The sequence below is a fragment of the Sus scrofa genome, chromosome 1 (assembly GCF_054392235.1).
Source record: "Sus scrofa isolate SSC_HxYL_T2T_F1_AM1 chromosome 1, Sscrofa_HxYL_maternal_Yorkshire_Landrace_v2.0, whole genome shotgun sequence".
NCBI classification, from domain to species: Eukaryota; Metazoa; Chordata; class Mammalia; order Artiodactyla; family Suidae; genus Sus; species Sus scrofa.
Genome location: NC_139383.1, coordinates 74,511,753 through 74,538,413, shown reverse-complemented (window position 1 = coordinate 74,538,413; position 26,661 = coordinate 74,511,753). Strand labels below are relative to the sequence as shown.

At 39.4% G+C, this 26,661-nt stretch overlaps 2 protein-coding genes and 1 long non-coding RNA gene across 14 annotated transcripts in view; 1 reads left to right on the top strand and 2 right to left on the bottom strand.

Moving 5' to 3' along the window:
• AFG1L (AFG1 like ATPase) overlaps positions 1 to 8,120 on the bottom strand; it is a 223,193-nt gene extending 215,073 nt beyond the window's left edge. For all 11 annotated transcript variants that reach the window (XM_084962524.1, XM_084962529.1, XM_084962492.1 and 8 more), the window contains exon 1: positions 7,757 to 8,120. In XM_084962524.1, coding sequence (XP_084818650.1) covers positions 7,757 to 7,892 — 136 coding nt within the window. In that variant the 5' untranslated portion in view covers positions 7,893 to 8,120. The remainder of the gene's footprint in view (positions 1 to 7,756) is intronic.
• A 16,550-nt stretch (positions 8,121 to 24,670) lies between these two features.
• On the bottom strand, positions 24,671 to 26,101 carry LOC146406146 (uncharacterized). Its single transcript, XR_014807004.1, has 2 exons — positions 25,666 to 26,101; positions 24,671 to 25,547 (listed from the first exon to the last, which is right to left on the bottom strand). It is a non-coding gene; the product is annotated as an uncharacterized LOC146406146 (long non-coding RNA).
• A 228-nt stretch (positions 26,102 to 26,329) lies between these two features.
• Positions 26,330 to 26,661, top strand: part of SNX3 (sorting nexin 3) — a 42,711-nt gene continuing 42,379 nt past the window's right edge. Inside the window, exon 1 of one of the 2 annotated variants that reach the window (XM_021090786.2) lies at positions 26,330 to 26,541. In XM_021090786.2, coding sequence (XP_020946445.1) covers positions 26,446 to 26,541 — 96 coding nt within the window. In that variant the 5' untranslated portion in view covers positions 26,330 to 26,445. Of the gene's footprint in view, positions 26,608 to 26,661 lie in introns of both variants that reach the window. The other variant, XM_021090785.2, reaches the window with a different exon arrangement.

Genomic DNA, 26,661 nt, shown 5'->3' with positions numbered 1-26,661 from the left:
AACCCAAACTGCGTTTCATAGAATTCACAGCACTGAATTAGACTGAGCCTTTTGCCATTTTTAATATCAGTGAGTCTTCCCCCAAAATTAAAATGTTTTGGTTATTATACACAGAGCTAACTTCATTCCATCTCTATTCACTTACTGGAACCCACCACCTCTAGCATTTCAGTATTATTATTTCAATTACTCCTAGCATAGCCCCACGTTTATATAACTTTTTTATAGTTTTCAAATGACTTTCTCATATTATATAATAACTTATTTGAGCCTCATAAATGACATGCACATAAGGTAGAATTAGGATGATTAATACATTCCATAGATAAGAAAAACTAAATACCAAATTAAATTATTGATCCAGTACTATAGTATGGAGCCAAAGTCACGATTTAGTCTTTCCAGATCACATTTTCTTTTTTCTTTTTTTTTTTTTTTTACATGTAAGTTTCCCCGGCCAGGGCTCAAACCCACACCACAGCAGTGACCCAAGCTGCCACAATGACAACACCAGGTCCTTAACCCGCTGCACCACAGGAGAACTCCCTCAGGTTTCATATATATATATATATATATATATATATATATATATATATATATATTTTTTTTTTTTTTTTTTGTCTTTCATCTTTTCAGGGCTGCACCTGCAGCATATGGAGGTTCCCAGGCTAGGGGTCCAATCAGAGCTACAGCTGCCGGCCTGCGCCACCGCCACAGCCACAGCAATGCAGGATCCAAGCCACATCTGTAACCTGCACCACAGCTCACAGTAACGCCAGATCCTTAACCCACCCTCAGGTCATATTTTATTATTCATATGGTATCCCATGTATTCATCAGTCCTAAGGCAGAAGTGATCAAAATTCTTCTAAGTAACAGTTATGGAATAAAAGAAGCTTCACTTCTTCACAAAGAGAAAAAAGATCGTTGCCAAAAAGAACCACACTCAGTTAAATGAAATCAAAATTATATAAGGAATTTAGATTTCCAGTTTAAAATGTTTACCCAACTGCTGTGAGAAAAATGCACAATCAGGAAAAGCACGTTTAATATTTCTAAAGGGCTGGATTAAAATTTCAGCTGTAAACTTCATTACTGTAATTAGATTTTTAATGCATATTTATTAAACATCTATTCAAATACTGTGTTCACAATTACTCATGAATTTTTTGTAGATTTGTGTTGAGTTTAACAAACTGTAAACAGTGGCCACTGACCAGAAATGTTCTCCTACAATGACAGAAACCCATGCTAAGGTCACAGGCAACCTGTTTATGCTCTATTATGTTCTAATCATACCCAAAAGACAAATATTCAGCTGCTTTTTTGAAAACTGCAATGGTCATCAGTAACCCAAAAAGTCAGATTTACCAGTGACATTAAAGACTTATGTTTGATTCAGTGATGAATAAACAAAGTGCAGAATAGAAGAAAATCAAATCTTAATTAAACTCTTTCTTTAGAAAAACAACATAAGCCATCATCAAGGAATGCATCACAAGATGATTTACTTTATTTATAAAAGGCTGATTTAGGGGCTTTAAAAGGGTGCTTTTGATTTAAATAGAAAAATTATGAAAATTAAAACTAAATGCTTGCTGGTTATGATTCTTTTCCTTTAGAAGCTGGTTAATCTTAAATCTGCCAATGTGTATAACTTTACAAAAGGAAAGAGAAAGTACTTTAAATTTCATAACAAATCAGTAAAATACTGCCTAAAAATCTGAATAAAGCTATTCTGAAGTAATTACAGGCATGGCCTAGCATACTGAGTAACTCCTTAATATTCACCCTGTTCAAACACTATTTAATAATGAGATCTAAGGGACCTAGTTTCTTGCAAACAATAAAGAAAAATAACATCTACTTGTTATACTCATTTATTTTAAATCTTATACCCCCACACATATAAATGAGAATTTTTAAACGGAATCCACAGGAGTTACATTTAAGATATAAATTGCATTAGGAAGCTTTGAAGGAACTGCTCTAAGAAGTACACGTTCCAGCTTTAAAAATTGTTGAAAACTGGCACACCTTGTCAAAAATATGGATAGATAATGTCTTGGAAAAGCATTTTCTAGTATGAGCTAAATGGGGAGAAGAAATACAGACAAGCAGGACAGTAAAAGAAGGTTATGAAAAAGATTCTGGATACTAAAGTACCAGGTACCTCCAGCGGGCACATGGAGAAATAAGACCTCAACAGAGGACCTTAGGCAAGGAAGATAAAACACAGCAGGAAGAAAAGACATATTCAAAAGGCTCTTAAGAGAAAAATTAGAACAAATTTTAGTCACAGGTCAAAGAGAAACATGAGTGGTCTAGGAAAACAGTGTCAAATATATTCAAACTGAGGGTGGATGACTTTTCATCAGAATTTGTAGAGTATGTTATTGCACTGGGCCCAAGGCTGAACGATCAATTTCCAGACTCTTGGTATCTATTATTTCTATGATACTTCTGTGAAAAGACAAATCCAAAATAGTTATTCTCATTTAAAAATTCCTCATCTACCTAAGGAGAATGAGCTCTTGAGGTATAAAGCAGCACTACTCTACGGTAGACCAATAACCCATTTCCGGGCCTCTAGAGCTCTATGGGTTTTACTCTTACACTGACCCTATTTCAGCTGCCCACCCTCCACCCAAGAACTACATCTTGGCACTAGCTCTGCCAGGTAATGAGCTGTGCTATGCTTTAAAAAAAAAAAATATATATATATATATACACACATACATGGAGTTCCCATTGTGGCTCAGCAGGTTAAGGATACAACGCTGCATCTGTGAGGATATGGGTTCGATCCCTGACCTGACTCAGTGGGTTAGGAATCTGGCATTGCCGTAAACTGCAGCATAGGTTGCAGATGCAGATCAGATCTGGTGTGGCCACGGCTGTGGCAGAGGCTGCAACTGCAGCTCAGATTCAGCCCCTGACCTGGGAACTTGCATACGCTGCAGATGAAGACATTAAAAAAAAAAAAAAAAAAAAAAACAATTGAAAGAAGTAAATCAGTCTCTGGAGAAAGCATGAATATTCTTTTCTAATATATTAATAAATGTTAAAGGAAATCCAAGAAACATTAAGTTTCACATCGGTATTATTCATCTGAGTAATAAAAGTCCAAAGCCCATTTTCTTAACCACTATTTTATACAACCAATAAATAATACCAATTCATATGGCAGGTGGGTTAGTTCTACTCATATTAATACCTAAACAAGATTTCCAGTGAACATGTACTAAAGAAGAGATTGTGACCCAAAGTTAAATATGAATCATCAGTTAATAGAGAGATCTAAAAATATAACATTGAGATACAGAAGGACACTATAATAAAAAGAAATCACAAGACGTAACTCTCATATTACCTTGCCTCTATGAAATAAATTTAATTTCTAAGCCTAGCCTAAGTAAAACAGATATGCTAATTCTAAGTTTTAGAATATTTAGAAGTATTCTCCTCCTTGGCTTCTGTCTATTTTTCCTATGACCTCACTAACTGCTCTCTGACGAGGTCATCCCCAGCCTTTTCTGCTTTTCATTTTACAAATATTCTCAGGCTAGGAGTTCCGTCATGGTGCAGTGGTTAACAAATTCGACTAGGAATCATAGGTTGCGGGTTTGATCCCTGGCCTCGCTCAGTGGGTTAAGGATCCGGCGTTGCCATGAGCTGTGGTGTAGGTCACAGACGAGGCTCAGATCCCAAATTGCTGTGGCTCTGGCGTAGGCCAGTGGCTACAGCTCCAATTCAACCCCTAGCCTGGGAATCTCCATATGCTGCAGGAAGAGGCCCTAGAAAAGACAAAAAAAAGACAAAAAAAAAAAAAAAAAATTCTCAGGCTGGTCCTTCAATTCTCATGGCTCTCAACACCTCATATAAACTTTCTTAGACTCAGATCCCATATTTCCTACAAATAGACTCATTTACATGGACTGTCATTAACACCTCAAATTTAACATATCCAAAACGGAATCTCCCCCTAAAATGCCTCTGGCCTTTTTGTTTAGTTTCCCTTGATAAGTAGAATGTTATATCATTAAATTATCCAAAATAGGAAACCCAAATTGACCTTAACTCTTCTCTTTCGTTGTCTCCCCCAAAGCCCGTCAGTTTTACCAAGGTGGTGTCTTTGCATTCCCTCCTTTGCTGTCCTGCTCTCAATCTTTATCACAGCAGTTATTCAGGCCCCAAATCACTCTCTCCAAACTACTACAACTTCCTCCTAAATAATCGCCAAGCTTCCAATATTCCCCTATCCAGGCATTTCTGATCTTTTTTTCAGGTGGCCACAAGGGTAATCATGCTAAAACAGATCCGATCACTTCCCTTAAGAAACTTCCAGGCTCAGTACCCGCCTAAGCCTACACACCTTCACACAGTATAGAGGACTCTGCTAAGCAGAATCCAGCCCACCTTCCAAGCTTCGCACCAGCAGCATTCCCTGAGGACTATACACCAATAAGGACCAGGTGCAACTCACTTCTACACTCCTGCTAAAAAGCACCCTCCCCTCCAAGCAGAGCTCCCTTCTCCTCTGTAGTCCTACAACACTTTAGGTGGGTCTACACCATGGTGTTAATGTTCACTGCCATGGTAAATAGCTAGTAGAACAGAATGGTTAAGTTTATGCTTCTGAAGCAAAAATGCCTGGGTTCAAATACCACTTGAGTGGCCAGCCTGTTTATTCATTTATAAAATAGAGATAACAGGAAGTTCCAGTCATGCCTCAGCGGTAATGAAACCTACTACTATCCATGAGGACTCGGGTTCGATCCCTGGCCTTGCTCAGTGGGTTAAGATCCAGTGTTGCCCTGAGCTGTGGTGTAGCTTGCAGAAGTGGCTCAGATCCTGCATTGCTGTGGCTGTGGTATAGGCCAGAAGCTACAACTGGACCCCTAGCCTGGGAACTTCCATATGCCAAAGGTGTGCCCCTAAAAAGATAAATACATACATATATACATAAAATCGAGAGGACAAATTATGAGAGAGAAACTGCTAGCAGACTGCCTGGAACACAGAAAGGGCTCAATAAACGTTATCTATTGTAATTTCATCTCCCTTCCAAGACTGTGAGCTATTCAAGGTCTGGGACCCAATTTCATTCACTTTCCCCCCTCCACATATTTAAAACAAGGCTTCAACTGAATTAGCAATTTTGAGGCATTTTCCACCCACACCATGACCACTCTAATTTCTAATAAAATGCTTTCCCATAACTACCTGATGGCTGAATTAATGTTTCATTATATGAAGATATACTTATATCTAAGAGAAAATAAGCAATGAAATAAAAATTGAGTATATACACTTATTTTTAAGTTTAATATTCCATTAAATCCCAAAATGGAATAAATTGTTTTTCGTAAGGAATTTAAAGTTAAGCCATCAGGTAGGTGATTTGAATGAACAGCATTTTAGGACTCCTAAAGTTTTCACAGTTCCACTATCCAAAATGTCTTAGAATCAGGGCTAGAATTAAAGCTTACATGAAGCATAAAAACAAAGAACATGCTCTTCCTTTCCCCTGATTCCTTTCCTTCATTTATTTCCTTCCTTTGTTTAACATCAAGCTAATGCTTCCCTCACATTACACTGTAGCAAACAGTAGACTTGAAAAGATTTTCTTAAATGAAGATAAAATATAAATGTAAACCGTTAAATAACAAAAAATCAAGAAAAGGATAGAAAACAAACTTAAATCAGACTCTAAATAATGAATAATACTTCAACTTAATTTTTCTTTTACTTAAAGAGGGGGAAGTAGCAACTCTACATACAACTAAATTGACATCCAACTGCATTTTCATCAAATGTCCACATTCAAAACTGGATAAATTCTGAGTACAGGTTAATAGCACAATCCCTAGGCTCAGATGTAAGTCCAAGTATAGCCTTCATTTGAACCCACAAGTTCTGCATTTAACTAGCTATGTAACTTCCGCACCCTTAGATTGATTATCCCCTAATTGATAATGAGAATTAAACAAGAGAAAGTATGTAGAAAGCACTTAGCATATTGCATGACACAAAATAAGCATTCATGTTATTACGATCATATTCCTTAAATCCTAAATCTCATAAATCATGGTCCATGCATAGAATGAAATTCTATTTTAACCATTTAAAACATGAAGCAGTTTTACTCCTAATGATATGGAATGATCCCCAAGATACACTGAATTAAAAAAAAAAAAGGGGGAGTTCCCGTCGTGGCGCAGTGGTTAACGAATCCGACTAGGAACCATGAGGTTGCAGGTTCGGTCCCTGCCCTTGCTCAGTGGGTTCATCATCCAGCGTTGCCGTGAGCTGTGGTGTAGGTTGCAGACGCGGCTCGGATCCCGCGTTGCTGTGGCTCTGGCGTAGGCTGGTGGCTACAGCTCCGATTCAACCCCTAGCCTGGGAACCTCCATATGCCGCAGGAGCGGCCCAAGAAATAGCAACAACAACAACAACAACAAAAAAGACAAAAAAAAAAAAAAAAAAAAAGGACCAGAACAGCGTGTATATTACCACTTCTACTTTTTAATACACATATTTATAAACATATGATTGTATATAAACAGAATGTCTCTGGAAAAATACATAAGAAACAAGTATTAGGAGTTGCCTCTGGAAAGGCAAACTGAGTGACTATGGAATAGGAGTGGAAAAAAGTCAACGCTTTACCATATTCTTTCTTTTCCCTTTTGAATTTTGTAGCATTTGCTTGAATTGTCTAGTTCAAAATTTAACAATAGTTTATATTATGATGGAAATCTCATGCTACCAAAATATTCCATTATATAAGTGGATTACACTAAACTTTGCAGAAAAACCTGTAGTCACAGTTCTAGCATCAATTTCAACTTTATCGACTATAACAATCAAAGACTGATAGTTTTAGCTAAATTAGCCAATGCGAATCATTTTAAGATGTATGGGGAGGGATGCCTGAAGATTTAAAAAAAATTTAAAAAAAGGAAAGCGTTCAAGAATTTGGATGAGTGAGCAATAAGAATAATGTTATTCGTTCAAAAACATATCTGCCCATCAGGCACCAAACACTGTGCTAAGTGCTGAAGAACCAATGACACCTGGTCCTTGCCATTGAGTAGCCCTGATTTAGTGGGAGTATATGAATAGAGCAGTAAAATTATCACTCCTGTGGGCTTGATTACTCAAAATATAGGTTCATTCATTTGGAAACACGTAACAATTTGAATGAATGAATGAATATATGAAGCAAGCCTGGTGACAAAGTGACCTTGCTGAAGCCTCTAGTAATTTGAAAAGAACAAAAAGAATCAATCTCTCAGTCTGGGAATGCTCGGACACTTGCACTCCCAGAAGCCAGAGAGCCAAAAGGGCCTGCAAGCGTCAGAGGCTTGGCTTTTAGGTACAGTCCCAGGTCAACAGGAAAGGCGCAGGATGAAGAGTCCCCAGGCCTTAACCTGACACTTGGCATCCTTTCAAGCCAGGTACTCCCCCACTTGGGCTTACAAGGTCTCAACTTTCTAACATGTGGGAGGGAACGAACCCTGAGTCGACCTCTGAACCCTCAAAATGAAGGTCACTCTCAGCCACCTCCCTCAGTGCCCAGGGCTCCTTCATCAGCAGACTGTAACAGAAAATGCAAGAGAGCATGAAACTCCTCTCGAGAAAACCTCTCGAAAATTATGAACCAAGTAGGCGCTCGGGCAGCTCGAGGAGTGAGGGTGACTGCCCCGGTCCTATGCAGTCGGCTCGGCCTACTCCAGGCACAGTCACTGACCTTTACAGAGAGAGTTTCCAGGGGCGGTGGCCGGAGGGGCGAGAGCAGCGGCCCAGGCCCTGCACCCAACACATCTCCCTCTCAACCGGCTCTGCGCTAAGCGGAGGGTAACCAAGGGCGACCAGGAGGCCGCCATCTTGAGCTCCGTACAAGGGGAGCAAAAGGAAAACTTTATTGAAACCCAGAAGAAAGACGGTAGCACCGACAAATCCTGCAATGCTCACAGAAGGCTCCGCCCGTGAGAGAACGAAAGAGAGAAGCGGAAAAAACGCAAGCTCAAGTAGCTAGGGGGCGGGCTGACTCCCATGCCCTCTGATCTCTCTTCCAGAGCAGACACTTGCAACTACGACTCCCAGCATGCAGTGCGGTGGCGCCGAAGGCGGTGCGGGGCAGGCAGCTCTGGGCTTGGGGGGAGGGGCACTTCTCCGCCCAGCGAAGGCAGCCGAGGATTCCACAACACTTTCAAGGAATTGGAACGGGATTACGACGTGTAAAGTAACCCCCCCTGAGCCTTTTAGGTTAGCATACCTGACTGAGACTCCAAAACCTAAATAAAATGTAAGTTTTTGCACAGCAAAGGAAACCATAAACAAAACAAAGAGACAACCCACAGAATGGGAGAAAATATTTGCTAATGAAACAACTGATAAGGGATTAATCTCTGAAATATATAAACACCTCCCGCAGCTCAATATCAAAAATCCAAAACAACCCGGTCAAAAAAATGGGCAAATGTAAATAGACATTTCTCCAAATGAGACATACAGATGGCCAAAAAACACATGACAAGATGCTCAACATCACTAATTATTAGAGAAATGCAAATCAAAACTACAATGAGGTACCACCTTACACTAGCCAGAATGGCCATTATCAAAAAGTTTACAAATAATAAATGCTGGAGAGGGTGTAGAGAAAAAGGAATCCTTTTACACTGTTGATGGGAATGTACACTCATGTAACCACTATGGAAAACAGTATGGAGGTTACTCAAAAAACAAAAAATAGAACTACCATATGATCCAGCAATCCCACTCCTGGGCATCTATCAAGAGAAAACCATAATTTGAAAAGATAAATGCACCCCAATATTTATTGCAGCACTATTACAATAGCCAGACATGGAAGCAACCTAAATGTCCATCAACAGAGGAATGAATAAAGATTTGGTACATATATGCAATGGAATATTACTCAGCCATAAAAAAAGAACAAAATAATGCCATTTACAGCAACATGGATGGACACAGAAACTATCGTTCTAAGCCATACAGTGAAAGGCAAACATCATATGAAATCACCTTTATGTGGAATCTTAAATAAAGGGGGGGAGGTACAAATGAACTTATTTGCAGAGCAGAAACGGTCTCACAGACTTTGAAAAACTTATGATTACCAAAGGGGACAGGTTGAGGAGTGGGAGGGATGGACTAGGAATTTGGGATTGGCATATGCGCACTGAGGTATATGGAAGGACTGGCCAATGGGGACCTGCTATATAGCACAGAGAACTCTACCCAGTATTCTGTGATAATCTATGTGGAAAAAGAATCCGAGAGAGAATGAATCTATGTATATGCGTGACTGGATCACTTTGTTGTACAGCAGAAATTATCACAGTCTTATAAATTAACTATAGTTCAATAAACCTAAAAAAACAATCAAAATAAAAAGTGGAGGATCCATTGGGCCCTCATATTTTAACAAAATATTGGTTACATCCCTAAGTGGTAGCCCCAGTTTGCCTCCAGTGTCCAGCTCATCTTTGGCAGAGTACCTGAAAAGTGCTATCACCTTTGTTTTCTGTAATGTAAATAATTTTCAATGTGGAATAAACTCAGATGTTTAGAAAGAACTTGTGTAGCGTGGGAAAGCCAGTGAACCACTGGACTGAATGGCCTTGAGACCATGTATCCAAAGAGGAATATCTAAGTGATCTTCCCTAATTTGATTAAACAAAAAATATTTGGAGTATATAGGGTTAACAAAGTGCTATCCAAAAGAAGCAGGCAATCCTGTAGGAGGGACAAAGGAATCGATAAAAGATTCTACCAGATGTTGTTGAATCAATGAAAGAGCACTTTGGCTGGGAAATCAGGAAAGCCTTCTAGAAGCTTTACTTTTAACAGGAAATGAAGACCTTCCAAAAATAGAAAACAGAGTGAACTAAGGCAGGCAGACAGGCATGCAAGCAAGAAAATCTGGATTACAGGAAAAGAGAAAGTTTCAGTTGTATGAAAACTAAATAAAAAGACATTAGAAAGAATTCCAGGAATTTAGGTAGTTAGTTGGTCTACAATAGAAGTGTCCAAAGAAACAGGAAAAGAGAACATAACAGGATAAATAATTTGGAGACTTCTTTACTGACTCTGTCAAATCATTTATAGAAAAATTATTTTGATTGTGTCTTCCAAAATGTCAATTCACACTATTTTTTTCTATCTTTAATGTCATTGCTGACATGACAAACTATTCCTTCATGCTGTTTCATTTAATGTTACTAATTATTGGTATGGCACTTGGTGAAAGACCTTTTGAAAAAATCAGACTATTTCTTCCTTGATTTAAATATTTGTCACCCTCAAGACTTTCAGAAAGTGTCTAGATATCATTTTGTTTGCTCTGGGAAAACAACTGCTTGCCTTGGTCAATGAAAGTATCTCTTATTAGAGATTCCAATAGCTTAATAATTATGAAAGTGAAATAAGAACTCATGGATAGTTTAATGCCAAGTTGGAAGATCTACAGGAAACTTTCGACCAACCGTGCAAATGGACAGAAACATGGCAAATGAACTTTATTGTGCACAAGTATGAGATAACTTGGAAATAACTTCTTAGATTACATTTATTGTATTCAAGAGAACTCATTATGACCTGAAGACTAATTAAGTAGCCATTGTAAACTATTTTACTAAAACATCAATCCCATGCTTCTGCTGTTCCTGCAATTGCTAAACAAACAAACAAAAAACTCTAAAAGGAATTTTGAACATTATCAGAAAAATTAATAGAGGTAAATCAGAAAATCAGAAAGCATTACCTTTTCCTCACTAAAGAACTCCTTAGAGAAGTGTCATGTAGTTCTGGAATCTAATCTCAAGGGCAAACCCAGACTGAAAGTAACCAGAGGACAAACAAAACAATGAAGAACAGGGTAAAGAAAGTGGATGATGGAAAACATACTATCATATGTGAGTTCCTGGAACTCACAAGCCTTTTTCCCACACCAAAGTGTTTGTGTTTGTGTTTCTTGTGCCTTCTGCCTGGAATGCTCTCCTCCAAGATATGTGTGTGGTTCACTTCCTGTGTCCTCATGTCCTTATGACACTTTGTCTGTTAAGGGCTTCCCTGACTACCTCACTACCAAACTTTCTCCTTCCCAGCTTATTTTCTCCATAACTCTTACCAACATCACCATACATATTTTACTAATTTATTAGCTTATTATCTGGTCTTATTGCTCTTCCTAGAGTTTAGGCTCCATGTGGACAGGGACTAATGTCCGTTTTGTTCACTGCTGTATCCCCAGGGCCTAAAATAGTGCCTAAGTTAGTAGACACTCAATAAATATGCGTTGAATGACTGAATGAGTAGTCTTAGTACAAATACAAAATTCATCATTTTAGTCTTTCTGCGAAAACCAGACTACCTGCTTCATGAAATCAGTGGTGCTCCTAATATACACTTGGGTTGCTTCCATATCTTGGCTATTGTAAATAGGTAAATAGTGCTGCTGTGAACATTGGAATGCATGTATCTTTTCCAAATTTAGAGTTTTCATCTTTTCCAGATATATGTCCAGAAGTGGGATTGCTGGATCATATGGTAACTCTGTTTTAGTTTTTTGAGGAACCTCCATACTGTTTTCCGTAGTGGTGGCACCACTTTACATTCCCACCAACAGTGTATAAGGGTTCCCTTTTCTTCATGTCCTCACCAACATTTTTTTTTTTTGTGGTCTTTTTGATGATAGCCATTCTAACAGGTGTGAAGAGATAGTTCATTGTTGTTTTGATTTGCATTTCTCCGTGGAAATGCCAGATCCTTAACCCATTTGCTTGGCCAGGGGTCAAACCTGCATCCCAGGACTCCAAAGATGCCACCAAACCAGTTACACCATAGGAGGAACTCCCTTCTGTCTATTTTGTAATTGGGTTGTTTGGGTTTTTTGATATTGAGTTGTATGTTTTTCAGTTTTGAATATCTTTTATCAGGATATTCTTTTTTTAAATCTGAACCACATAATATATTTATTTATCTATGTATTTCCTCCTTAAATGTTTCATACCCAAATTTTAAGAGGGAACAAGAGGCTTTTATATAATTTCTCCACATGCCCTCTCTGCCATCTTTCTTTTTAAAATAGAAGCAACTCCCAGCCATTTCTAACTTCTCCCAACTCCACATGCAAATTTGTAATCTGGGAGCCACCTTCAATTAATTTCACTTCCTCATCACTCAAATGATCTTTCACCAGATATGATTGAATTCATCTTCTTAATGTGGTGTAAATCCACCCACTACCACTGGGTCTTTCTCCTGTCTTTCTAAGGCTTCTGCGATCACCTCCTAATTGGCTGTCTCTCCTCTGATCCATCCTGCTATTAGATTTGTTTCCAAAATGTGACCACTTGAGCAAATCTCATCACAGATTCTAAACAGCTGTAAAAATGCCTGTTTACAGAATGAAATACGATTTACTTTGGACCTTTAGAAAATCAAGATCTGGCTCCTGCTTACCTTGTCATCGTTTCTTAGCAAATGATTTAAACCCAATGATTTACAAGTATCTCATGTGCTTTCATGAGCCTCCACATATATTATTTTTTTTTAAAGTGGAAAACTGATCTCATCTTCCCACTCCTACCCCCAATTTTATTTCCTAAGTGTGTTCTGATACTTTTTTTAATTAGAAAAAAATAATTACCGGGATTAGCAGTTACAAACTACTATACACAAAATAGATAAACAATAACAAATCCTACTGTATAGCACAGGTAAGGAACTATATTCAGTATCCTGTAATAAACCATAATGGAAAAGAATATGAAAAATAATGTATGTGTATGTATGACTGGTCATTTTGCTGTACACCTGAAACTGACATAAAATTGTAAATCAACTATACTTAAAATAAAAAAAAGAATTATTAAAAGTAGTAATCAAATTTTAATATTTCCAGGGCAACTCCAAGAATGTTCCAGGTTTAATACTGCATATGTATTTAGTATTCATCATTACCAAAAAAAAAAAAAAACCCTTCATGTATGTGGATATCCAGACTTATGACAAACATTATTTTTAAATACTCAAGAGACCTTAAAAATCTGATTTTTAACCCAGGTATTTTATATATTGAAACTCAATGACCCTGAGAGATGAGAGATAGATAATACAGGCACCACTGCTTCTTGAAGTTAACTGAATAGTAAGAGGCACTAAAAGCTTATCTATTGAATGACATAGTTTTTCAAATGGCCCTTAAATCAGATCTATATGTAGACAAAAAGTACATCATGCCGTATAGAATTTTGATTGCTACATAGCAATGGTCATAACCAATCTAGTTTTGTTAGTTGGATTTGATGCAATGCATATCCAGGCAATCAAGTAGACTCAGTGTTCTCCAGTTCTATAGATTGCTTCTTCAGAGGAACTACAATTAAACTAAAATGCAGCTATTCATCAAAACTCAAAGATGCAATCATAAAACTAAATGAATTCATTTGTCTATAAGTATTAGTACTTGCACCAGGTGACTACACTCAGAATTAGCCATGATTTGGCCTAGACTTCAAAAGAATCAGGTGAGTGTTTTGTTTCCAATGGACTTCTTGGGGAGATTACTTGAATAAGTAATTACCCAACTGCACTGATAACAGAGAAGTTCTCAATCTAGACTCTCTAGATGATGAAAAATACCTTTTAGTCATGGAACATATCTAATTCAAGAAGGGTGTCTTCTGCCACAACCAAGACTGGAGAAAACTAAGGGACCAAATGAGGAAAGTATCAAGAGACCTTTACTGTCTATACACACCGATTATAAGGGACCAATTTTCCCAGCATGTATCTCACTTAGGCCAAGTAATTCTCATCAGCTTCAAGGGGAGAGATGTGCATCCACAGATCTGAGTTTGCCATATCCAGGGCTTACTCAGCAGGAATACATACTATAATTCATGGTACCAGGCTTCAATTCTTTAGTCCAAATCAACTCAGCTGGATTTTGAATCTTGTGTCCTTGGAAATAATCAACTCTCCTTTAAAATCAAAGCTACTTGGCTTTATTTCACATATCAGTCCTGCTGATTACCTAGAATAAGCCATGGTTAAGTTTATAGATTGATATGCAAGACATGTATCATAGATCTATATGCTATACTGCAATGTAGCTTTATTAAATTACTAAAATTTAGTATTAAATTAGTAAATGTATTAACTAAAATTTATTCTGGAGATTATTTTTTGCATAGCAAAAACAGAAGCAAGAGATGTAATTTCCTGTGCTTGTGTTTCAATTTTTTTAGAAATATAATTCTGTTTACAGGTACTATTTTTCAGCTTTAATTTGATACTTTAATACAGGGTAAATTATCCTTTAATGTAATTACTTTTATGTAATAATTATAATCTTGAAATTTTGCAAAACAATTAAAGGGCATTTTCTAAGAAACAGATCTATGGATTTAAATTATGCGGTTTTTCTGCTTATAGTTTTGGTGTTATCTAATTTATTATTATTATTAATTATTATTAAATAGCTATGAAATGGCAAGTATAGAGTTAGACATTTACAAAGATCCGAGACTGGGTCTAAAGTGTTTTTAATCACAGATTTTAAAAGTTGACACACGTATATCCCCACTATCTCTTTTTTAGTATTTATTAGTTTTGACTTGCTGTAGCATGTTATACATATTAGCACCTGTGCCCATTTAGCAAAGAATTTCAGTACAAATCACTCTGAATTGAACAGACATCTCTAAGAAGCATTACAATTGTTGCAATATTTTTAGAAACTGAAACAAGGAAATAAACAACTTCAGTAAAAGTGATTTAAATAACAAATAACGTATCTTTATAAACAGCTTATCTCCTTGAGAACAAAGAATAAACAAGGAGACAACGTTTTTTTTTTCTTCCACTATTAAAGCAGATCACAATATGAATGGGTGAAATGTCATGAATAATTGGAGAAAATCACAGAGTAATCTTCGACAAAAACATCTGATTTATTTAAATTGTCGTTGTTTGTCTTATTAGAACCTTTATTTAACCTTGTTATCCACAATGCAGTATGCAAGCTGGTTTATCAAAAATATACTTTGGAACTAACGATATTTTGAAATTTTTGACTTCTTCAAATGCATACTATGGTAATGTAAACCTCCTGGGGCAGATGTTACATGGGACCTAATTAATTGACGTTGCCTTAGACAGAAATGCCTATGAAAACCAATGTTTTGCATCTGAAGTGACAGTAAATAAATCAACGCTTTGAAACATCCTGTCACTAATTTTAAGTTCAGGTTTCTGGTTAAGAGGATCATCAAGGTTTCCAGCATCAGATTCATTTAGTTACAACATTGATTGAACATCCTCTGCTCGTAGACCTAGCCACACACCACCAGTCACTTCTCATCATGGCTTCAAGCCCTCAGCCTGTGATTTTCCCAACCACAGTCTTTCTTTCCTAGATAAGGCCACTTCTTTACTGACTCCTTCACAGACTCTAGGTAGTCAAGGTTTACCATGTGTCTGGCACTGTAAGTACTTTGTAATATTAAGTCTCAATGCTCATAACCACCTAGTAAGTAGGTACTGTTTTTCTTCCCATTTTATACATGAAGAAATGGAGGCACAGTCAAGCGAAGTAACTTTTCTAGGGTATCTCAGCTACTAAGGATTGTGCCCATTTCCTCTACTGAACCCTGACTAAATAGATTTGCTCATAGTATTGTCTTCAAGTCAGACACATTTATGTAAAATATAAATCTCTAGGCAAGAGATATTTATAATATAATGCACATATAAATGGTAATGTGTAAATCATGCTATTACTGTGAAGAATGAATAGAGGAGATTAGAGAAACCAGGTAGTATGAACATCTCTGCAGTCTAACACTAACCAAACCAGGATATGGCAGAGAGTGAAGGGTAGATGAGAAAGAAGAGAAAAAGCCCAAGCAATTCAAAAAATAACATTTACAGCAAAAAGGATGAAAATATTGGGGTACTGCTTATGAGTAAAGGGGATAAGACTGACTTTAGACATGCTGAATTTGATTTAGTCACTAGGACAATAAACGGAGATGGCACATGAGTGCCTATGTTAGTGTGGGGTGTGGGGTGGCAAACACTGTAGTAACATGTCCATACTCCAAGTTGAGGTAAGTATAGATCAGGGAACATTAAACAGCTCAGTGGATCAAGTCTTGTTCCAGCAGGGCTGCTCAATCTCTCTACCAAAACCAACCCACAGTTCTGGTCAAATACACTTCCTATGAGGATGCAATTCCCACATGAGTGGTTAGGAGAGTTTAATTCCTTTGCAAATGCAATTAGGAACCAAAGGTGGTATGCCTCAGAGTGTATATTCTGGTGACTTAGGCCTTTCACTAGAACACTGACACCAGTCCACAGGGATCTGCCAAGCCCTTCACCTCCCAATAGGAGATGTGGTGCTGTTTGCATCCTGACATTCTCCTCCAACCCGAAATCTCACAGATTTCCAGTCTGGGCAGTCCTCAGTTGCTTAATGCAGTACCTACTTTGGGTCGAACCAGAGAAATAGGGGAAACTATTTCTCAAGCCCAGTCTCCTCTCTATGTTCCCACTGCCACCATCTTAGGTTTGCCAGAATGATCTTTCTCAACCAAAAGTTAAGTCAATCCCATTCAATGGCTTCCTTTAGAATGTCTGTAGATGATCTCCAGAACCATAAACATTGACTGTAATGTTTTATGGCCTTATCCCTTTGGCATTAGTCCTTGTCATTTTCCACTTTCATTCAAATAGTTCTAAACTGCATGTAGTTCCCCAGCTATGCTTTCCTCTGGGCCTTTGCACGTGTTTATCTCTATCTCTGGAATGCACCTCCCACACACAGGCACACCCATATCACAGGCACCTCCCGCGTCAAACACCAACTTCATGTCTCAGTTTTGTTGTTGTTTCCTTCTGGAATTCTTTCTCTCCTACCTTCAAGACTGGGCTACGAGGCTCTCATCACACCCTACTCACATGTCCCTATGACCAGAAAGAAAGATACAAGAAGCAAATATCATATCTTGTTTACCACCTTCCCTCTTCTCCAGGACCTAGCACAGCATCTGGTTTATTGTAGCTGCTCAGTACATATTTGTCACATGAATGGTGAGAAGGGTCTAAAAGTCCAAAAGGAGGCATAGCTGTTCATTTGAGACCACATGATCTCACTGGTTCTGAAATGACCCTCTCCCTGTCCCATCCATTAATCAATACATATGACATTCTTGAGATTCTCTAGATCCTTGCTATTTGATTTGGTCTGGAGACCAGCAGCAATGGCATTTTCTGGAATTTGTTAGAAATGCAAAATCTCAGGCCTCATCCTAGAACCCCTGGATGAGAATCTGCAGTTTTACAAAATCCCCAGGTGATGTATATGCACAGTAATGTTTGAGAAATGCTGGTCTAGATAGCCTTGGTGCTTTTTAACTTAGGCAGCTGGTAATCCATTTTCTTGAGAGAAGGAATATAAATGCCTGGTTCCCACTGTTCCTGCTGCTGAGGACTTGTGTAATTATTTTCATCTTGATTCGGGTTTACAATAACCTTGCCTGGCCTTGCATGGTTGAAAGCAGTCACTATGCATGATGTCAGAAGCCCTTCAATTTCAAAGGACTCCTGTGCCTTTTTTTTTTTTTTTTTTTCAGAAGTCAGCCACTTGACAGAGGACAGAAATTGCCCATTGTCATGGCTGCTTTTGACTCTTCCAGACATTGAAACCAATGTCATCTCTATAAGAAGAGAGTCCTTCCTCACCCAAGAATGCACCTTATATTCCTGAGGTCTGAGCAGTCCTCAGCCATTTCCTGGTGTGCTCAGTGTTTGTCTAGGAGCAACCATGGGAAATGTGGCCTCAGAGCAAATGCAGTAATGAATTTCAGCACACAGCAGCTGAGGCCATAGGTTAATTATGTTTCCTGAGGCTGGAGATCTGAGAGGCACATTCTCAAAGAGTTAGGAGAAGGAAGATACAGGGAAAAAGGCATAATTGGTGAACTTAAAAAGAGAGAGAGAGAAGGGTTCTGATGTTGATACAACCAGCTGGGCACTGCCTGATTTATCAACATAGAAGAAGAGACTAAATCACAAAAAGTATAACAAAATGTGGAGTTGCATGTGTGTTGGAAGAGACACTCTGAAGAATCTCAGAATGGAGAGTAAGACCGCTCAGGGGGCATTCCTAAAACACAGCAGATGCTCACTAACCTGCCTTCTGAGAGTGAGTCATGTTATCAGCAGGATTATTTTGCTGAGTGAGGTGTGCAAGCAGGGCCTGGCTCACGCCAGGTCTAGCCACTTCTTTAAATAAAACTGTGAACAAATATATAAAGAAAATCAGTGTGAGAATGTGCTGAACTAAAGTATTAGCCTCCCTAAGACTCCAAACTAATACACAGTCTAGGGAGCAGGCATGTGCTGACACGTCCTTGACTATGGAAGTAGAGAACTTAAACTTTAAGAGAAGGAGAGAGATTATCTGATATGCTACCAGAATGGTTTAGCATCATCTCCAAAGCCTCCAATTCTCCAACCCCTGTTGAGTGTCCAACAATTCAATTCTGACACTAACTACCTGAAGTTAGAACAGATCTTGCAGGTTAGAGACTCATTCCCACAAGACTGCTCCCATTTCAGACACCAGCCTTAAGTGGGTTGCCTAAGCTACCCACTCCTGCCTGGCTGGCTACAAATTTGAGCATTCTGATGAACCCCATTCCTCTCAGGTCTGATAATTCCACTCACAGAACTCAGAAAAATACTTATGTTTAACACCTTATTTTCAAGGATTGCAACTCAGGAATAGCCAAATGGAAGAGATGCACTGGGCAAAGTATAGGGAAGGGGTACAAGGGCACATTCCAAGGTGGGGATGAAAATTTTACTGTGCTTTGCTTTATTGTGCTCTGCAAATTGAAGGTTTGTGGCAACTCTTTGTGGAACAAGTCTATCAGTGCTATTTTTCTAATAGCATTATTTTTTAATTAAGATATATACCTTGTTTTTTGAAACATATGTAATCCTGTATCACACCTAACAGATTGCCATATAGTGTAAACATAACTTTTGTATGCACTGCCACACACACAAAAAATGTTCGGGCTTGCTTTATTGTGGTATTTGCTTTGTTGTGGTGGTTGGGAGCCAAACGCACAATTTATCTCTGAGGTATGCCTGCACAGGAAGTTATCCTACAAATATAGTCCGGTGTGTGTGATGATAGCATATTCAAGCTTGTTCTCTGCAGCATTGCAGTAGTGAAAGTTGGAGATCATCAAAGATATTCGTCAGAGGGGAATGGAGTAGAAGAAAAATTTTCCCTCTACCCTTTTAGGTTCTTTTGGCTGGTCTAATGGTTAAATCGACATAAGATAGAGTAACAGGAGAGAAAAAAAAATTAAATTTTGTATGAACAGGAGTCCCATATGAGCATGAGAACAAAGAGCAGTTTGGCTAGTTGAAGCTTATATGCCATAGGGGCCTGGGGCTTCAAAGTGGGAGGACGGTAGTTTACAGGACAATAGGAGGAACTGATGTTTGGTAATTAGATGTTTGCCTGGCCGTAGATACAGGTCCTTCAGACAAAAGTTATCTCTGGTAATAGCTCTCTCTGGGCCAGGCCCAGTCTGCTCCATCTTGATTGCTTTGGTTCAAGACAATCTGCAGGTCAAAGTGGCATACTTTGGGGTCACACATTCTGCTCCTCTTCTGGGACAATTTAAATAAATTATGGCACATCATGTAATGAAACACTTTGCTGCTGTACAACTGTGGATCCCACTTCAAGATATATTGTTAAGTAAAATAAGGTGCAAAAGTGTATGCCATTTTTGTTATATATACATACATATACACACACAGGTGTCCACGCTAGAGTATTTCTGGAAGGACGTGAAGATATGCAGCAAGAAACTGGTAAGGGTGACTATCAATGAAAAGGGGAACTAGATGGCTGCAGTTAGGGATTGAAGGCAGATTTTTCAATGAATATCCTTAAGTGCATTTTGACTTTGGAATCATGCAAATGCTTTATTTATTTAATTTATTTATTTTTGTCTTTTTAGGGCCGCACCCATGGCATATGGAGGTTCCCAGGCTAGGGGTCTAATTGGAGCTATAGCTGTGCCACAGCAACTTGGGATCTGAGCCTCATCTGCAACCTACACCACAGCTCACGGCAATGTCGGATCCTTAACCCACTGAGTGAGGCCAGGGATTGAACCTGCAACCTCATGGTTCCTAGTGGGATTCGTTTCTGCTGCGCCATGACGACGGGAACTCCGCAAATGCTTTATTTAAAATTAACAATCAAAACAATGTTTATAAATGATTTCCTTAATATCTAATCTGAAAATGCCCATATCCTCAAAAGCCGGAAGTGGTCTAGTCATACCTTATGATCTCAAATGTTCCAAGGATGCCGTGTAGAGAGTCTTCAGTGGTGAGGAAGGAGATACTGAGATTTGTGGCTTTCACATTTCTTTGTGCAGAATGAGGTGAGGTTACCCACTGAGAGTAAGGAAGAGGGGTGTGAAGTTGAGAAGAGGATGAGATAAGGGATTGCTGAAGTGTGCTGAAGGGTTACTTGAGGCTGGAAACTATAAATGTGCAAAGGTGACAGTCAGTTTGAGATTTGCTTCAGGAATGTTCAGCAGCCTGGGAGCAGGGGTTTGGAGAGAGGTTAGGGTGTGAACTTTGAACTGGAAAACGATGTAAGAGTGGCCAGGCTGACCCCTAAGAAGTTTACAGGACTTCATTAGTTTTGCCACAAGTCCAGAGTCTGACTTTCTGGAGGTCCAGCTACTTGGTTTTATCATTTTCTGCAGAGGTGCTCAGGCCTGGGTGATTGATGAATTAATTAAGCTCACAAGAGACTGGTAGACAAGACAGAACCTCAGTTTATAAAGTTAAATGACAACATAAATGCGCTACTCCCACAGGACAGCATTTCCTTTTGCCTGTAAGAAAGTCTACATAACGAATAGTCCTAAAATGTATATGGAGCCACAAAAGATCCAGAATTGTCAAAGCAATCCTGATGAAAACAGAGTTGCAGGCATAACCCTCCCAGACTTCACACAATATTACAAAGCTACAGTACTCAAAACAGAGCAGTTTTGGTACAAAAACAGACGCATCAATCAACGGAACAGAATAGGGAGCCCACACACCTATGGTCAACTAATCTTCAACAAGGGAGGCAAGAATATAAAATGTATTCTCTTCAGCAAGTAGTACTGGGAAAGTTGGACAGCAGCATGTAAGTCAATGAAATAAGAACGCTCCCTCATACCATACACAAAAATAAACTCAAAATGGCTTAAAGACTTAAACATAAGCCATGACATCATAAAACTCCCAGAAGAGATCATAGACAAAACATTCTCTGACATAAATCATAGTAATACTTTCTTTTTAGATCAGTCTCCATGGCCAAAGAAATAGCAAAAATAAACAAATGGGACCTAATCAAACTTACAAGCTTTTGCCCAGCAAAGGAAATCATAAACAAAAGGAAAAGACAACCCACAGAATGGGAGAAAATATTTGTAAATGAAGTGGCTGACAAAGGATTAATCTCCAAAATATACAAACAACTCATGGAGGTCAATATCAATCAATCAATCAATAAAACAATGCAATCAAAAAGTGGGCAAAAGATCTAAACAGACATTTCCCCAAAGAAGACATACAGATGGAAAAAAACAAAAAAACAAACAAAAAAAAAACGACATGAAAAGATGCTAATATCACTAATTATTAGAGAAATGCGAATCAAAACTACAGTGAGGTATCATCTCTCACTGGTCAGAATGGCCACCATCAAAAAGTCCACAAATAACATTCCAGGGAGTGTGGAGAAAAGGGAACCCTTATACACTGTTAGTCTGAAAGTAAATTGGTGCAGCTACTATGGAAACAGTATGGAAGTTCCTCAAAAAACTAAAAATATAGTTACCATATGATCCAGCAACTGCTTCTGGATATATATCCAGAAAAGATGAAAATGCTAATTTGAAAAGATACGTGAAAGAACAACCCAATTGTTCACAGCAGCACTATTTACCTATTTATAATCAATAGCCAAGATATGGAAGCAACCTAAATGTCCATCAACAGGTGAATGGATGAAGATGATGTGGTTATACATACATACAATGGAATACTACTCAGCCATAAAAAGAATGAAATAATGCCATTTGCAACAACATAGATGGACCTGGAGATTATCATACTAACTGAAGTCAGAAAGACAAACATCACATGATTTCACTTACATGTGGAATCTAAAAAAATGATACAAATAAACTTATTTACAAAACCGAAACAGCCTTGGGGAGTTCCTGACGACTTTGTCCAGTGGAAACGAATCTGACTAGGAACAATGAGGTTGTGGGTTTGATCCCTGACCCAGCTCAGTGGGTTAATGATCCGGCATTGCCATGAGGTGTAGTGTAGGTCACAGACACGGCTCGGATCCTGCGTTGCTGTGGCTGTGGCATAGGCCGGCAGCTGTAGCTCTGATTCGACCCCTAGCCTGGGAACCTCCATATGTTGTGGGTGCAGCCCTAAAAAGCAAAAAAAAAAAAAAGACCCAAAACAAAAGAGAAATAGCCTCACAGACACAGAAAACAAATGTATGGTTACCAAAGTGGAAAGGGCAGTGGGGAGGGATAAATAGGAGTTTGGGATTAACAGACACACACTACTACATATAAAGTAGATAAACAACAAAGATTTACTGGGTAGCACAGGAAACTATATGCAATATCTTGTAATAACCTGAAAAAAATCTGAAAAATAATGAATACATTATTTTCCAGTTACATATATATACATATATATATATATATATATGGAACACCTGGAACACAACATTGTAAATAAACTATAACTCAATTTTTAAAAAATCTAATTTTCTCTAAACATATTTGGGTTTTTTAATATTTAAATTCTACCTGGGATTTTTTTCATATATGGTATAATGCAGGGGACTAGCTATGGGATCTCCCTATTCCTTAGACGTTCAACTGTGTCAGCACTATTTTCTAAATGAATTGAAATGCTCTGCTTGTTATATATTATACTCTACTGGGATCTGTTTTTGCACTCTATTTTATACAGTGCCAAACCACACTCTTGTTTATAGTAGCTTTATAGTGAGTTTTAACATTTGGTAAAGCAAATCCCACCTTAACTTTTTTCACTTTCATAATCTTCTTGGTTAATCTCCAACATGTGAACTTAAAAATCTTGTCCATGTACCCAAGGCAGAGAGGAGGGTAAAACCACCCACAGTGGGATTCTGATTGTATTTGCATTATCAATTTTAGATGAAATGATATTTTTCTAATATTAAGTCTTCCTATCATGGAACATGGAATCTTTTTAATATAGATTTTGGTTTACATCCTTTAATAAAATTTCAGTTTTGTTCCTATAAATCCTGTGCTTTCCTTCCTATGATTGTTTCGTTTTTATTTTGACTTTTGGTCATTGTTGTGAATAGGATATTTTTTCCATTTCCAGTCTAACTAGACAATACCTAGATGGAGGAAAATTATAAATTAAGTTCTTTACTTTCATTCAGCCACTAAATTCTCTCGTTAATTCTAGTAGCTTATTCTTCATGGATATTTCTGAGAATATAATCAGATCTCCTGAAAAATAATTTTTTTCCTGATGTTTATCCTGGGAAGCTCTCCTCTCTCTCTCCCTCTCTCTTTTTTTTTGACCACACCCAAAGCATGAAGACGTTCCCATGCCACAGACTGAACCTGAGCCACCACAGAGACAAAGGCCAGGATCCTAAACCAGCTGAGCCAGTGGGTAAGTCCTGAGGAGCTCTTCTCTAGCTGTTTGACTGTGTTGCTACCTTCTATGGCTGCTTCCCCACTGCAGGCGAGTGTTATTACTGCTGCCCAAGGCTGCTCTGAGTGGCCTCCAGGGAATGAGATAGAAGAATAGCCAAATGATTGCTTTGTTCTAGTGTCACAGATGACAACACAATAGGGTGGTTCCTGGTCTCTTAGATTTTAAATACTCCAATTCAAAGAGTCATTTATACACATTTCTTGAGCTCACTGCTGTAGTCAGAACAGTCAAGTGTCTATTTGGTCTCAGGCCAGCGATCGAACCAGCAACCTCATGCTTCCTAGTGGCATTCGTTAACCACTGCGCCGTGAAGGGAACCCCTGGGTCACTCTTTATCACATTATCCACCTTTCTTTACTGCACCAATCATATTGGCAGTTATATTATTTGTTGGTTTATTTATTATCTGTTTCCCCAAGAGAAACCATACATTTGACAATTACCCTCATGAACTCAGGGAATTTCAATACCTTCTCCATCTTTTTACCTCCAGTATCGAAGTGGAAAACACAGAGTTCCCATTGTGGTGCAGTGGAAACGAATCCAACTAGGAACCATGAGGTTGCAGGTTTGATCCCTGGCCTCGCTCAGTGGGTTAAGGATCTGGCATTGCCGTGAGCTGTGTTTTAGATCACAGACAGAGCTTGGATTCAGCGCTGCTGTGCCTTGGGCGCAGGCCAACTCCTAGCCTGGGAGCCTTCATATGCCGCAGGTGTGGCCCTAAAAAGGCCAAAAAAAAAAAAAAAAAAAAGTGGAAAACACCGAGTAGGCCTTCAATAAATATTTATTGAATGAATGAATGTAGAGTTTTCTTGAAAATAATCTACGTGTTCTTTTTTTTTTTTTTTTTTTTTTTTTTGTCTTTTGGCCATTTCCAGGGCCACTCCCTCGGCATATGGAGGTTCCCAGGCTAGGGGTCGAATCGGAGCTGTAGCTGGCCTACATCACAGCCACAGCAACGCGGGATCCGAGCCGCGTGTGAGACCTACACCACAGCTCACGGCAACGCCGGATCCTTTAACCCACTAAGCAAGGCCAGGGACCGAACCCATAACCTCATGGTTCCTAGTCGGATTCGTTAACCACTAAGCCACAACGGGAACTCCTCATTTTTTTTTTAATACCAACTGTACTTAGTGTTATTAAGAAGGGCTGCTAATGATTCAGACAACTTTTCAGCTTAAGGGACAGATCAGATTATTTAAAGAGAATGGGTTTTCTGAATCTAACATAAAACACACACACACACACAAAGAGCTGTGATACAACAACATCAAGGGCCATAACTCCCCAGGCAGGGCAGGAATAGACATCTATCCTTCTACCTCAATGCTCAAAGTCTGCATTTATTGGCAATCAACTATGATCTACTTAATTGTTTTGTCTTTTTTTCATTTCTGATAAAGGTTTATCCGAGTTCCACTTCAAATGCTGTACCGATGTTTTATCACCTTAAAAAAAAAAGCTACTGGAGTTCCCATAGTGGCTCAGGGGTTAACAAATCTGACTAGCATCCATGAGGACGTAGGTTCCATCCCTAGCCTTGCTGAGTGGATTAAGGATCTCAAGCCGTGCCATGAGCTGTGGTGTAGGCCAGCAGCTACAGCTCCAATTCCACCTCTCCATGTGCTGCAGGTGCGGCCCTAAAAAAAGCAAAAACGCAACAAAACAAAAACTTACTTAAATTTTGTAACTGAAGGGGGAAAGCTGCAGATCACTCAAACATCAGAAATTCAAGGCAGGCTTCGGCCCATATACTACCTGTTAATTTTAGCCCATCGGTCTCCCAAAACGGTTTGACCGTTGGATATGACGTCATTAAGTTGTTCCCACCTTCAATTTACCAAACCAGACACGTGTCCAGTGAGACTCCAAGTTGATATCAAAATCATCATTTGAGGCATATGTTCAAGGTTATCTAGAAAAGCATTTTCAGTGGTTTATGGTGAGACAGTGGATATGTCGGAATTGAGTTAGCATAGGCAGTTCTGTTCCACTTGCAGGCAAATCTCTTCCATCTCGTTGTTTAACTTGTCTGGCAGATACCAAGGCCTCTAAGATCGTTTCCGGTGTTCTTCTCACCGTTCCAGGTCTAGGCGGATACATAAAGACAGGAAGCGCCCGCCCCCGCACTCCGGTCCTGGGTCCCATAGCACCTCGGACGCAGCCCAGTAGCGGCGCGCTCGCCCGGTGCATTGTGGGCGCTGTAGTCTGGCCGGAATCTGTTCGCGCCTACAAGACCCGTGACTCTCCTTCTCCGCCGGCGAGCTCGCCGTTCCTCTCCGTGGCTTCCGCTGGGCCTCCCGGCCTCGGGGCGCAGCGTTCCGTCGGGTGGGTTGTTTCCTGCTTGGGCTCAAGAGGCAGCAGCCAGAGCGGCGCGGGGAGGAGCTTCGCGCGCAAGGGTGAACGCCCGCTCTACGTGCTCGTTCGCCTTGCGACCGCTGCGCGCGAGTCCGGTGTCCCCGCGGCGGGCAGCAGAGGCGGCGTCGGTGGATCGCGGAGGGGGCGGAGGGAGTCCGCGGCGGCGGCTGCAGCAGCGAAATGGCGGAGACCGTGGCGGACACCCGGCGGCTGATCACCAAGCCGCAGAACCTGAATGACGCTTACGGGCCTCCCAGCAACTTCCTCGAGATCGATGTGAGCAATCCGCAGACAGTGGGGGTCGGCCGGGGCCGCTTTACCACCTATGAAATCAGGGTCAAGGTGAGGCCATCTTTCCCCCCTACAGAGAGACCCCTCCCATAGTTCCCTGGTGCC